Here is a 13,739-nt window from a genome sequence, read left to right as displayed (position 1 = left end):
GTTGGGATATGAATGAGTTTTGTAAAGCTTTTTATTGGCAACATCAAGAACCCTAGGCAAGTTACACTCACGGCTCACTGCCATGCGTGTTTTAACTAGTAACTAATTACACATTTTGATTGCAGGAAGTGGATTGTACACCTCCTGGTTTTATTCCATTTTATATGATGGATACTTCTACTTTCAGGTTTAAGATTATAAATGTTTGACAATTCCATAAGGACTTTTTTTTTAAAGGAGATAAAGAATTAAACGTTCTTGCAAAAATAATGACCCATTTCCCAAAAGTCCCGGCTGAAACTCACGTCATTGAGTTAGAAGTTGACATGTTTGGCCACTCAAACAAGCAGATCGATGTTTTAAAAAAATGGATGCACGATATATCGGCCACCGTATCGGTATCGGCCGATATATGAACGTTTTTGGTGTTTTCGTAATCGGCCCGATAAGAAAATGGCCGATATATTAAAGCCGATAAAAAGTGTATTATTTCCTTCAGATGTGCACTGTTTGACATGCTGGTTTTGAATTGCTTGAAATATGATTGAAATCACTTCAAAAAAGGAAAATTTAGTTAGGCTAAGTGCAACGTGCGGCACACTTCTGTCTTATCGACTACGTAAAATTATAATGAGAACATTAGAATTGTGTGCTTGGGAAATGGCTTTAGGGATGCACGATATATCGGCCACATTATCGTTATCGGCCCAACAAGAACATTTAGCCGATATCTAAAAGCCGATAAATAATGTCCTTAAGCTGAGGCACTTTAGATGTGCACTGTTCAACATGATGCTTTTAAATTGCTTGAAATACGATTGAAATCACTTTGAAAAAGGAAAATCCAGTTAAAGTGCAAAATGTGCAGCGCAAGTCTGTCATATCGGCTACACACACATTAAAATAAGAACATCATAATTGTGTTTGCATCTTGGCTTTTAATGAGGAAAATCAAACATTGCCTAAAAATTTGGATTTAGATTTATCGGCCAAAATATCGGTTGTCGGCTTTCAAATATAAAGATTTATCGGTTATCGGTATCGGCTAAAATTGTCATATCGGTGCATTCCCACATGGCTTATAATGGGGCTCACTTTATATTTATTGGCTAGTATTCATTATCGGCTTTTGAAATCTAAAGAATTATCGTTATCGGCCAAAATGTTCATATCGGTGCATCCCTAATTTTCAAAAGCATCATGACTTTTTAGTTGAATCTATACATCAAACTCGAGTTGTAGAAAACATTTAAACATCCAGTGGGATCACCTTTAATAAGCTAAAATGCTGTTTAGAAATAATTTAAAATGACTCAAAGCTCTTGAAAGTGTCATGAGAAACACAGGCTGATGAATGAGTGTGGTCGTGGAAGTTGGTCTTATCTTGGGTTCCAACAGCAGACGTTTGGAAAGCTTCCTGCAGGACACACTCCATGTTCCCTGGTGGACCGACGGATTACAGCAAACCACTGATTACCGTCCTCGCGTTCAACCATCTGTCTCCTCGGCTATTTAAGATGCAGCTCAAAGCTGGACTCATCCTTTTCAACTTAAGTAGCGCTTAGTTTTATTAGACGACCGCCAGTACTGCAGTTAAACCAGTTTGTGGTTCGAACAGTCTTTTATATGAATAGTTTAGAGTATTATGGGCAATGACTTTGACCTTTAATCACTGCCATTCTGTTCTAGTACTGTTCAAGACTGAATGAATGCAGAGCTAGATCTCGGGTTGTGCTTGATTGGTATTCTTGAGAATCTCTAATGGAAAATAGATCATGGGCATCTTTGACATTTTAAAAAGGTTTTCTGTTTCTATTTAAAGGTCTGAAAGATCAGTGACATTTGCAAAGTGTTAATTGTGTGATTTATGTCCACAGAAAAAAGATTATAGTAGTGAATCAGTTGTAAACTGCATATTGATGAATGTTTGACGTTTACTATGTTGTTTTGACTGTGTGATATCTTGATCCTGTTCAGCTTTATTGAGCCCAGTACTGACAACAAATCCAAATAAATGCAGAAAACGGTTTGTAATATTAACTTATCATTTTTATTCATGATAAAAAATAAAAATAATTCACTGTCAGGACAGATACATACAAAATGTTCTTATAAATTTACAAATTTACTTATAATTTTTAAAAAAATATAAAATAGTTGTATGTAAAGAAAAGTTTCTAATAAAATGAACAAATAAGTATTGATACAATACATAGAAAAAGTGTCAGGTCTATTATTTTGCCTTTACACTCTAAGACTTAATGTACAGATAATTTGACACACAATATTCAATTTGTTTTGTTTCCGTCCATATAGCCTTGTTATCACTGTCAATTGCATTTGATTGCACATTTAAATACGGTTAAAATCCAGAAAGGATAGTTAGCAGCATGAAAAATATATAATTGCATACAGAAAGAGAGCAAAGATTGCTGCCGTTATAATCACTGAAGCTGTCGAGGTACACAAAGCTGCTGTCTTGCGAAAACTCCTGTTATAATCAATGAAGCTCTAAGCTGTGCAGGGAATCTCTAATTGACATCGTGTTTATACTTTGTTGATAATGAAAGGATTCATGAGCGTGAAAAACTCGTGCTGAACAAAAACTCTTCCATTTTGCCTAATTTGCCTAATCTGATTGGCCATTCCGTTCACACGCTTAACATATAGGCCTATGTCTGTGATTGGCTACAAAGATGAATGCTGCAAAAACATGTTGTAAATGATGCCTTTGATGCTCTTCACAGAGCACAAACACTCACGGGAGCGTTTCTTCACAGCAGATGGGCATCAGCGGGAACCTGTACCGCAGAACGGCAGGTACATGGTCACATAAAATGATCAAATCTTTGGCGGGACAAAGATTCATTTTGGCAGCCACCAAAATATTCTCAAAAATAGGAAAAACCCTGATTTTGTAAAAAAAAAAAAAAAAATCCCATACAATTTGGATATTTGTTTTTTGCAAGACTTTTTGCAACATGTTTTTAAAAAAAAAGAAAGAAAAAAAACGATCTAAGACCTTTTTGGGTTCTGGTTCAATCTGTTATGCCTAGTCCAGCTGGCATGGACATCTGATGCTTGCCTTGTTTTGAATATTTAAATGTAATATTTTGACACTGTGGTCTACAAGCTGAGTAAAATGGTAAAATGGTTTTGCAACAACACTTTTTTTTTGACTGACTATCTTTATTTTTTCTTTAACTTTCAATTCTTTTTAAACTGAGATGTGGTGGGCTTAGTATGCTGTTAACAATGCACTGTCAACTTCCTAAAATCATGTTAGCATGTATTTCAGCGTCAGAATTGTTTTCAACTTGACATTGGTTTGCATTCAAGCTATATTGATGACCCATCAAGTAAAAATTTGTTCAATTTGATTTCCAAAGACCGTCCAGCTTTTTTTTAACGCAGTGTCCTGTGTGAATAACCTAATTGGTGTAGAAATATATCACTGTTACTCTACAACAGCCAAATTATAGTGGGCTTGATAATTCTTACATAATTCTTATATAATTATTGTGGAGTGTAGGGATGTCCTGATTCGATACTCAGGAGCCGATAAACTAGTTTAAAAATAAAATAAAATATCGGATTAATATCGGTAACGGCAAAAGCCAAAGCTTCGGTATCTGAAGTGAAAAAGTGGTATCGGGACATCCCTAGTGGAGTGGTACAGCTTTCAAAGCCTGTATATGGAAAACAAAGTCGACATAACTAAACCTGTTTTATGAGAGCAATGTTGTGTCAAATGGCATTAAAACATCGTATTTTACTACTTACTTAAATATTTTCTCATTGTTTCTTCCCCCAGGGCAACAATGTGGGTTACTGGGAAGGGGAAACCGACAGGACCCTGAGGCATTTGTAGATGTGCTTCCCGACCGCCTCAGTCGTCTGAGAAGGTCAGACCTCCCTGTGGCACGCTTGGGCCGCTGGCACTAAGATGTCCCTCAGTAGTGGCACTGCAGGCGGGAAAGGTGTGGACTCGAATGCGGTGGACACTTACGACAGCGGGGATGAGTGGGATATTGGCGTAGGAAACCTGATTATTGACCTCGACGCCGACTTAGAGAAAGACAAACTTGAGATGTCTGGCACCAAGGACGGGGACGGGATGGCTACTGCCTCGAGCGCCGTAGCGGCATTGCCTGACAACATTAAGTTCATTAACCCGGTGCCTCCTCCTCCAATCAAGGACAGCAAATCCAAAGCTAAGCGTAGCAAGAATTCCAAGGACAGTAGCAAGTCCTCGACCCCTGATGGGGGCAAGAAGGACGCCCAAGGACGGACTCAAAATGAGGGCACTGGGGCAACCGCAGGAAGCGGTTCCACGACCTTACCTTCTGGGAAAGGCTCTGATAAAAGTAACAAGGCCTCCCGTAATGTTCAGAGTGGGAAAAAGGACAAGGACGGATCAGGGAAAAGCAAGAAGGAGAAAAACGAAGGGGTACAAGTTGGGAACGTGCCCTTGGATAAGGACCCATCGGCCCAGGTTATGCCTTTAGGCCAGGCACGCAATACCCCATTTGAGGGGACGCAAAATTCGGACCTTGGTGGTGCTGATCAACTAGGGAATATTACCCTTGATACCAGTGGAATAGTCACACCTTTGGCTATCAAGAGCGAACCAGAAGAAGTGGAAAATAATGACTGCAGGAGCATGAAGAAAGTAAAAAGTGAGAAGGTGAGTCCACTGGTGTTTTCATTTCTCTATCATTGGGAAACCATTGTTGTGTTAGCTTGAATGGATTGTTTCCATTTATTAAGCATCTGGTTGAGTATTATGAGCAACTTCTACTGTTTAGAAATGTACCAGAGAGTTAGTGGTAACTGACATACTCTGGTGTGATAACCTGTTTCCTTTTGGCACTAGTCCATTTTAAAAAGAGGAAAACTGACATGCTTGGCTCAGTGGTCTCGATCTCCAATTAGTAATGCATAGAGCTGCCAAAAGAGATTTAGGACAGCGGCCAGATAACCAGAGGTACAAGAATATGAACTCCCCGAACATCCACCTTGTATACAAGAATTTAACCTCTTTAAGGCTAATAAGTTGATCTTACCAATTGTTGTTAACCAAATAACCATTGTGAACGTGTTAAGCCTTTCTCTTGTAGAAACTCAGGTTTTAAGCGTCAGATATCTTCAAAGTTGTCGGATCAAAGTTCTTGTTGCTCATTCTTGTTTGAGTTGTTGGCTGATTGTAGGGGTTTTCTCAATTATTCATTGCACTCAATTATCAGCCTCCAAGTTCATAAGGAGTTTTGGCAGCTAGTTTGAAGCTTGATCTCTCATGTTAAAACACGAATCCATGCCTCCACAGATTGTTCTTTAGAAGAATGTAGAGTTTGGCTTAATCCCCATATGAATGGTACACTTTTTCTTTTGCAAACCCTTCAAAGATCACTGCAGACTAATGCATAAATGGGATGGTGTTTATCTTAAATAAGAAGTCTTCATAGTCATTCAATTCTGGAAATGCATTGCATTGCTTTTAACTGCTAAGCCTGGCCTGTGCATTACAAACTGAAAGGATTGACTAGCGGATCTGCTTACTAAAGATATGAGAAATTCTTTGCGAGTGACTCAGTCAGTAGTTGTTCATTCTCACAGCATTGTGTTCCCTACCTAGTGGGTCTCGGGGGAGCCATTGAAATGTAACACTTGGACCCCTTGCTTGCTTTCAATTGTGACAGGCAGCCAAATATAGGCTACTGGAAAGAGCAACAAGGGGGTTTCTTTAGAAGGAATTTATGGAGATCTGATTGTAATGTCCTTGAACGAGTTTAGGTTTTTGACTTGATGAAGGTGAAAGGCTTTTTAAACAGACTTTGTTTTTATGTTGTTGTATTTCCAAGCCTGTCTCATTAGTGTATGTAGTGTTTTAGTAAGGTGATTTTCTATAAAACATTTAAAACATTCACATACTCTGTAAAGATAAAAATTTTATGCAAGTAAATGAATGCAGACAATACACTATATTTATTTCCCATGCTGCTGCTTTCCGAAACGCTTCAGACGCTTGGCTTTCTCAGAAAATGTGGTTTATGGTGGTCATTAGTGTGAATCATTCTCTTATAGTTTTACTCTTTCAGATCAGCTACTGTTTTGGCGGTGCAAAAGAAAAGTGACTCTACCTTGAGAATGTTAGTTGAATTATTTATCGAATTTTCAGTAAACATGCTATCTACTAAAGAAAGCAATAACTCCTAAAATATTACAGCAATCTATTCCCACTTTTTTTTTGTCCAAGAGCAGTTAACATTAGTGTTGTACAGGTGAAACTCAAAAAATGTGAATATCGTGCAAAAGTTAGTTTTATTTCATTAATTCAACTTAAAAGGTGAAACGCATATATATTACATAGATTATCATTACAGCTTATGAAAACCAACTTTGAATTTGGGGTTTTCATAAGCTGTAATCCATAATAATCAAAATTATAACAAATAAAGGCTTGAAATGTCTCACTTTGCATGTAATGAGTCTATATAAAATATTAGTTTCACTTTTGTACGATATTCAAATTTTTCGAGTTTTTTCACCTAAATACTTGCATTGCATTAGCCAAGTAATGACGTTTACATGCTTGCAATTCTGGTTTAATTCTTAAGTTGAAATTGAACGTTTTTGATTTAGTCTTAAGGGTAGTTTTTGTTTTGCTTGATTTGTTCCTGGAGGTTAGAAAAGCCATTTGAAGCTTTGTCCCTGGTAGAAACCTTTCTGTTGGCACTGTAGTGATTTGCGACCAATGGCCTCCATTCATGGCTTCCTCTGACTGCCACTATTGTCTTCTGGTACATTCCTTAAACAAGCACAGGGGGTTCACTTGGGGCCTTGGGGGGAGGGATGACAACAGCTCAAACAAAACACCAAATACCTCTTCCTCATGCCTCTGAACAACCAGATCTCGAGGTGTGAGGAAGGGATGTTATCGAGTGTCAGGGAGGGGGACCAGACCGGCTTTTTTAACCGTCTTGAAAGTGGTTTCACATTTCCTCGTCCCATGATGCGGGCGGGGCGCTGTGGGCTCGAGCCGTTCGATGGCAGACGGCTGGTTTTCCCATCGTGCAGGAATGCAGGAGTGCTAGTACCTGCTGATAGCATATCCACTAATATAGCACTCTCAGTCGTAATCGTCCTGAGAATAACGCAAGCTAATTTAACCCATCTCTGCGGTTATTTCACGAGGGGGAGCGACCTTCTTTAATAAGGCACTTCCAGTCATCTACTAAATCAGCGTTTGATATAATCTGCTGCTGACAATACGCCAACCCTGCTTATCAGAAGCACGCTTTTGTGATGCTAAAGGTTACATATTTGTTGTACCTTATATTTTAAGGAGATTGGCTTTCGTTCGGTTTTAAAATTAGTCACGTTTAAGCAGTGTGTGTTATTTCACTTCTGTGAAATCAGTGCTATATAGATTTATTTTTTAATTTATTATTATAATATTGGTTGATATTGTAGCCTAGCCTACTGACCAATATTGGATAATTAACTGTGAATGATAATTTCTCACTTGAAAATGCTCACTTGCTTAATTATTAAAATGCTAATAAGAAGAAATTAGCATTTAAAAACCATTGATTTTCCTCAAATAAATTTAAAATTGCATTTATCGGTTATTAGTTGCCCGTGTTTCAGCGTTGTTAGCAGATATTCTCTTTGAATATCAAATTTCATTCAGAAGCGCCTCATGTTAAGTGAGTTGTGAATGCCGTTTTACATTGAACATGGTGTAAAGAACATATGACTACTGTTGACACTGAAACCATGTGCTCGCCATCATCCGTTATAGCCGTGTTGATTCAGCAGTCTGCATTTCTGACCCTAAATATAGAGGCGATCGCTATGAGACGGCACAAAACGCACTGTGGATTTGGCCCAACAGCGAGATCAGAGCGCACGTCGTAACTCTTACTGACGTGAGTTGCTAAGTTTATTGCTCCTTCGCATGGCCATCCAGGAAATCCTTTCTGAGGGTTATGTCGTGTGTGCAAATCTTTAATATTGGGATTTTTGCTGCTCATAAACTGTGTTTTCCAACATCTGGTGCTTCGCTCGAGTCGAAAACAGGCCGACCGTGGGTTCACACCCAATGTTATTGGCTCAAGTGGGGAATCAGCTGCCATTGTAGACTACAGCTCAGTGGATTTGTTAGACGGCCAGTGAATAAACCGTCTCAAGATAATCCAGATTTATAGAGCTGGGTGTGATGTAACGCTTATGTCTGCACATGGTGGTGTCATTGGTTCAGGAAAGCCACCTGAAAGAGGAGCTTGCTCCAATATTGCTCCTACTCTACAGATAAAGCGTTGTGGAAATTAGGGTTCACATACCGACCCAGAAGTGATCAAATAAAATAAAATTCTGTATCAAAATGTATAGGCAAGACAAGTAGTTTGTTTAGGCATGGTTTGTAGGGGATTACAAACCTACGCACATAACTAAAGAATCAGTTCTTAATGCGCATGTGAACGGCATCAGCGTTTATCACAGGTTCAGTTTAAAGAGAGAACGGTGTCGTCTTAGCCGTCCCTAATTTAATAACAAACGATCATTTCGACGGAAGCGAATCTATCAAAATTAACTTTAGCTGGAAAATGACATTCAAGAACCGCTATAAAACCAAACCAATCTCTGTTACCTTAAATTATGTTTATCTCTGTAAAGCTGCTTTGAAACAATCTACATTGTTTAAAAGTGCTATATAAATGAGGATGACTTGACTTGGTTTAACACTATGGAATTAATCTCATCATAACTATTCTCGTTTAGAGATAACAGTACCTCAGATTTTCGTGCAAGCGCCCAGCCAGGTTCTCTTCAGGAAATGTAATCTGGTTAAACCACACGATCGTATATTTTTTTTTGGCAGTAGATGGATTAGTTCGGCTTTTAATCAATTTAAGGCTTTTAACTTGGGAATGTTGTAAAACCATATGAGCTTTTTTTGCTGATTGTTTGCTGTATTGTTGCCGTAAAGGTGACACTTTTTTTTAGTCCCATCCCTCCGGGTTTTAAGCTTTCGAGAGTGCGGATTCATAATCCCTAGAGACGCATTAAGCTTTTCTTCGAGCTGCTCTTGGCAGATGTTTTTGTTTCCTAGAACCTTATCAAAACACACCAGCTTTGGTGTAAACGCTCGATGCGTTATCATTAGCGTGATGTGCTGTGTACTTATTTTAAAGCTCGTCGGCAGAAGTGCCACGGCACCGATCCGTCAGCCCACACTCTCTGGCTCGCCGAGCTCCATTTTAAGGGATGCTGACAGGAACACGGATTGATTTATAGTGTCTCTTTTTCTCCCTGTCAGAGGGTTGATCTTGTGCTAGTAAATACTCAGGTTATTTTCCCCCCTTAACACTCATTTCGTTATTTGGAGGAAGTGTGTTCCCCGAGGCGATCTCCATATGCGAAGGCTTTCGTTTGTTCCGAAAGGTATAGTTTTGGTGTAATCCTGTCTTACATGCTGAAAACGGGATTAGATTCACATTTATCGTTATGCGATGGTGTTGAGCACAATCTCTCTTCTCTCTTCTCTCAATGTTAGAGAGCCTTCCTTTGAAAAATTCACATTGGGTTGCTTGTTTTGCCTGGTGCGTAATTGCTACATCCTCACCAATAAATCCAGCGGGAGACAGAAACGGGGAGGTGGGAACCGTTCATTCGTGATGGCCTCTCTCTCTCTCTCTGCTTTGCGATTCAGCCATTAACTCTGACAGTCAAGTCATCTGTTCTCTTTATAATTAGTGTTTGCTAAGGCAACCATCGCTTTTACTATTACTCATACTTGGTGATTTGAACATCGTCATTTATTCCAGTTCAGTCTAAGGTTGGGTTGGGAATTGAGAACAAGCCTATTCTTATTCAGAGCCAATTGCATTTTGTTAAGTTAAAAGTAAAACATACTAACATTCATTTTGAACGAGTCATACAACAGCGAAACAAGTGTTGTCTGATTCAAGACCCAATCTGATTCTTTTTAATGGTTGGTTTTCACCTTCATTTATCCAGGCAAGTCAATTGTCCATGAGTTAACACTTTTAAAACATTTATTACAACGAAACTGATGAGGAGAATGTTTTTTCTTTGTTTAATGCTAATTATATGGGGGAATATCCATCTTTCATTCTGTACATTATTATGCTGTGATGCCTAAATTCACTTTAGCCATTTAAAACAATTGATTTTAAGTGTTTTATATGTATATAATAAAACTACCAGTCCAGATTCACCATTGAATGACTCTTGATGACTCGTTGATTAAAGGGTTGCCAGTTTTCAAGTTTAGTTGTAATGATATTTTTAATTGAAAAAACAACAATAATGCTAATTAACATGAAGATTGCTCCTCCCAAAGTACTAAAAGAATCAAGGCACCAGAATTGGGAATAAGAATCATTTCATTCCCATCCTTACTTCAATGCTACATTGTCATTGTTTTCATTTAATTTGACTCTTATTAATATTGTATTAACACATATTCTGATCTTTTGAATTTGCTCTCAAATGATGAAGAATTTGAATCTTGCTATTGTGTCAAGCCAGTAGCGAGGCCTGAAAAAGCCATCAGAGAAATGCGAAACAAAGCCCTTTCATAGCCGCCTCTCCCCTCCCTCCTGTTTTTCTCCATCTTCTCTCCCTCCCGTCCTCATGTGCTCGCTCTGTCTCTTAGCGGTGTAAGAGTGTGTGTGGCGAGTGGTGGGGGAAGGGAAGAGCTAGCGAGAGAGAGAGCAGCTGTCCTTCGCTGTCAGCCAGCGCATTTCCAACGCCGCGCCTCGTTTCGTGTCTCTGTGCGTGAGTTGTGAGGAGAGGAGAGGGGGAGGGAAGAAGAGAGGAGTAAACGCGCGAAGGGAGGGTAAGATCCATGCTGTTGCAAGGAAATGCGGTTTTCAGTGCAGAGCCGCCGTTCAGTTTTCTGTTCTTTACCGTTGACAGTGTTTTAGCATGTGCATGTATGAGCGTGTGTGTGCGCGCTCTTGCACGTGCGCATTCTGCCAGAGTGGCGGCCATGTTTGAAAAGAGCAAATGAGAAGAGGAGGAAGAAGACACAAGTAGGCTAAGTTTTGCAGGTTTTATTTTTATTCAATTTCCGTTACTTTGAAGGGATCTAATCTGAAGACAACATGAAAGCTTTCAGTGTAAATGTTGAATACACAGTGCGCAAATCTAAAGCGGGGATTCCCAATCCTTTTTTGACAGTCAAACTTTCTTAATATTAATTTAAAGCAGATTTTAAGTTAATATTTCAGTATTTTAACAACACTTTCATAACACAACAGTTTAAAAAACTTTGGCCGATAACCGATACTTTTTTATATTTTAAGGCCGATAACCGATATATCAGCCGATAAATCTAAATCCAAATTTGATATAATTTTTGAGAGTCTCATGTCTCAGGCACACAATCATAATGTTCTCATTATAATTTTATGTAGCCGCACTGCACATGTTGCACTGAACTGTATATTCTGTTTTTTTGAAGTGATTCCAATCATATTTCAAGCAATTCAAAACCATCATGTTAAAATGTGCATCTGAAGTGTCTCAGCTGAAGAAAATAATACATCATTTAACGGCTTTAATATATCGGCCAGAATTTCTTATCAGGCCGATAATGATAACGTTAAAAACAAACATCGGTCGATGCCGATATATCGTGCATCCCTACACAACACTGTTATCTGATGTTGGTTAATCCGTCGGCAATATGAAATGCATGTAAACAAAATACCTAATCTTTTGTTTCCCATGTGTTTTTCTCTCCATTTTTTTTTCACATTATAATTTTTTTAGCTTTTCATCAACTCACACAAACCCGTTCCAGTTCCCGCCTTAACCACCATAGGTTCACAGTTTTTAGTTTGTCAAAATAAACCCTAATATTTGGCTAAATAAACCTCAGAAACGACTTTTCTCTATTGCTGATGTAAGCAAAGCCGTGTGGGCGGGGCAGTGACATCACTGCCTACTTTTCACAATCACTTTGGATGAAATCAAGCACCCCCCCCCTTATTATTTCTCAATAAATATTCCATTCAACTCAAAATTATTAAAGTAAGATGTGTTTGTAAACGCCTTTACGTGTTGTCGTCTTTCAAAAAAGTGTATAAAAGAGACGTATACGCTCAACTTGAGCAAGACGGTGTGAAAGAAACCCATTCGCGGCTTGTTTCTGAGATCCACAACCTCCCTTTTCTCATCCCAGACCATTCCAAGGTTGACAGCAGCCAGGAAGCCTGTACTCCATTATAACACAGCTTTTCCAGTTGGGAGAGGAGGGGAGGTCCGTCTTTTCCTGGAATGTCTCCTCGTTTTGGCTCTTTTGCTCCTGGGCCGGAGTCTCTTTGTGTCTTTTCCGCGACGAGAGGTTTCTTGCCACACTTTAAATCCTTTGCTGGTGTTTACATGAGTGTCGGCAGTGACCTTTTCTCATCTCATTTCTTTCCTTGTCTCTCACATTTGCGTTTTTTCTTCCCTTCTCGTAGTTCCTCCCCTTTCTCTCACCCCTCATGTAACTTTGGCACAGTGTCTCGGCTGTTGAACGGAGAGGCTGTTAAACTCGCTCACCGCACAATTTGTGAACGCTGCCCCTGGGTATTTTAGGCCCCTGGGTTTGCGATCCCGGAAACGCCCATGCTGTCCTGTCTACGGCTCAAACAGAGAGAGAAAGACTCGTCTGAGCTGCAGTTATGAAAGCAAAGGACATCCAGACAACATACACCGCCAGCTAGGAGGGTAAGAGACTCAGGAGTGAAGCACACCGTTCAGAAAACAGACTTGACTTGCATCCGCAATTCACTTAATGTTCAACTCAATGGCAATGCTAAAATATGTTCATCTTTTTCTCTCAGTGCACACTATCTATTTAAATAGCAAACCCAAAATTATTTGACTGAACGCAAACAGAAACGGCATCCTAATCTTTGCTTTTGTTTATTTCTCCAGGAAGTTTGAGGTAATGCACTGGAAGCGAACAGTGCAGTGATGCAGTTATTATCAGTGAACATATCTACATTACAAGATTGCGATAGCAGAGATAACTTAGTTGATAGAAAGTGATTGCTTCCAGTGTAGACTGGAATGATTGAATCCATCTGATTAGAACAGGATCTTGAGATACATTTAAACTACTTGACATGTCGTTTTAACGCAACGCTCATGATTCAAGATGATCACCAATATTCTTACAGGTGAAACTCGAAAAATTGCAATATAGTGCAAAAGTTCATTTATTTCAGAAATCCAACTTAAAAGGTGAAGTTAATATATTATATAGACTCATTACATGCAAAGTGAGATATTTCAAGCCTTTATTTGTAATAAGCATGATGATTATACAGCTTATGAAAACCCCAAATTCAAAATTAGAATATTGTGAAAAGGTAATCACCAAAAATTATAACAAATAAATGCTTGAAATATCTAACTTTGCATGTAATGAGTCTATATAATATATTAGTTTCACCTTTTAAGTTGAATTACTGAAATAAATGAACTTTTGCAAGACTTGAAAATCTAACAACTCATTAAAGTTGCAGTCTTCTTTATTTTAGCACCTCAGAAGCTCTTTAAAAAGTTTTTGTAATTAAAATGGTCAGCGAACGTGTCCTAATTTCACGCTTTTTATTTAAGTAGGATGAATGAAGCTTTAACCAATCGTGTGTCCCCGATAAGATAACGCTTTTCTCATGGGCTCCAGTTTACACGCTCACATTAGAACAGGCGAC

At 38.8% G+C, this 13,739-nt stretch overlaps 1 protein-coding gene across 1 annotated transcript in view; it reads left to right on the top strand.

Annotated features, from left to right (window-relative positions):
• Positions 1-13,739, top strand: part of znf609a (zinc finger protein 609a) — a 104,357-nt gene that overhangs the window by 31,966 nt on the left and 58,652 nt on the right. The window contains exon 2 of the mRNA XM_039647941.2: positions 3,815-4,687. Coding sequence (XP_039503875.2) covers positions 3,947-4,687 — 741 coding nt within the window. The 5' untranslated portion in view covers positions 3,815-3,946. The remainder of the gene's footprint in view (positions 1-3,814; positions 4,688-13,739) is intronic.

The sequence above is a fragment of the Pimephales promelas genome, chromosome 25 (genome assembly GCF_988280905.1).
Source record: "Pimephales promelas chromosome 25, fPimPro1.hap1.1, whole genome shotgun sequence".
NCBI lineage: Eukaryota > Metazoa > Chordata > Actinopteri > Cypriniformes > Leuciscidae > Pimephales > Pimephales promelas.
The sequence above is the reverse complement of the archived record's forward strand: the minus strand, read 5'-3'. Positions and strand labels throughout refer to the sequence as shown.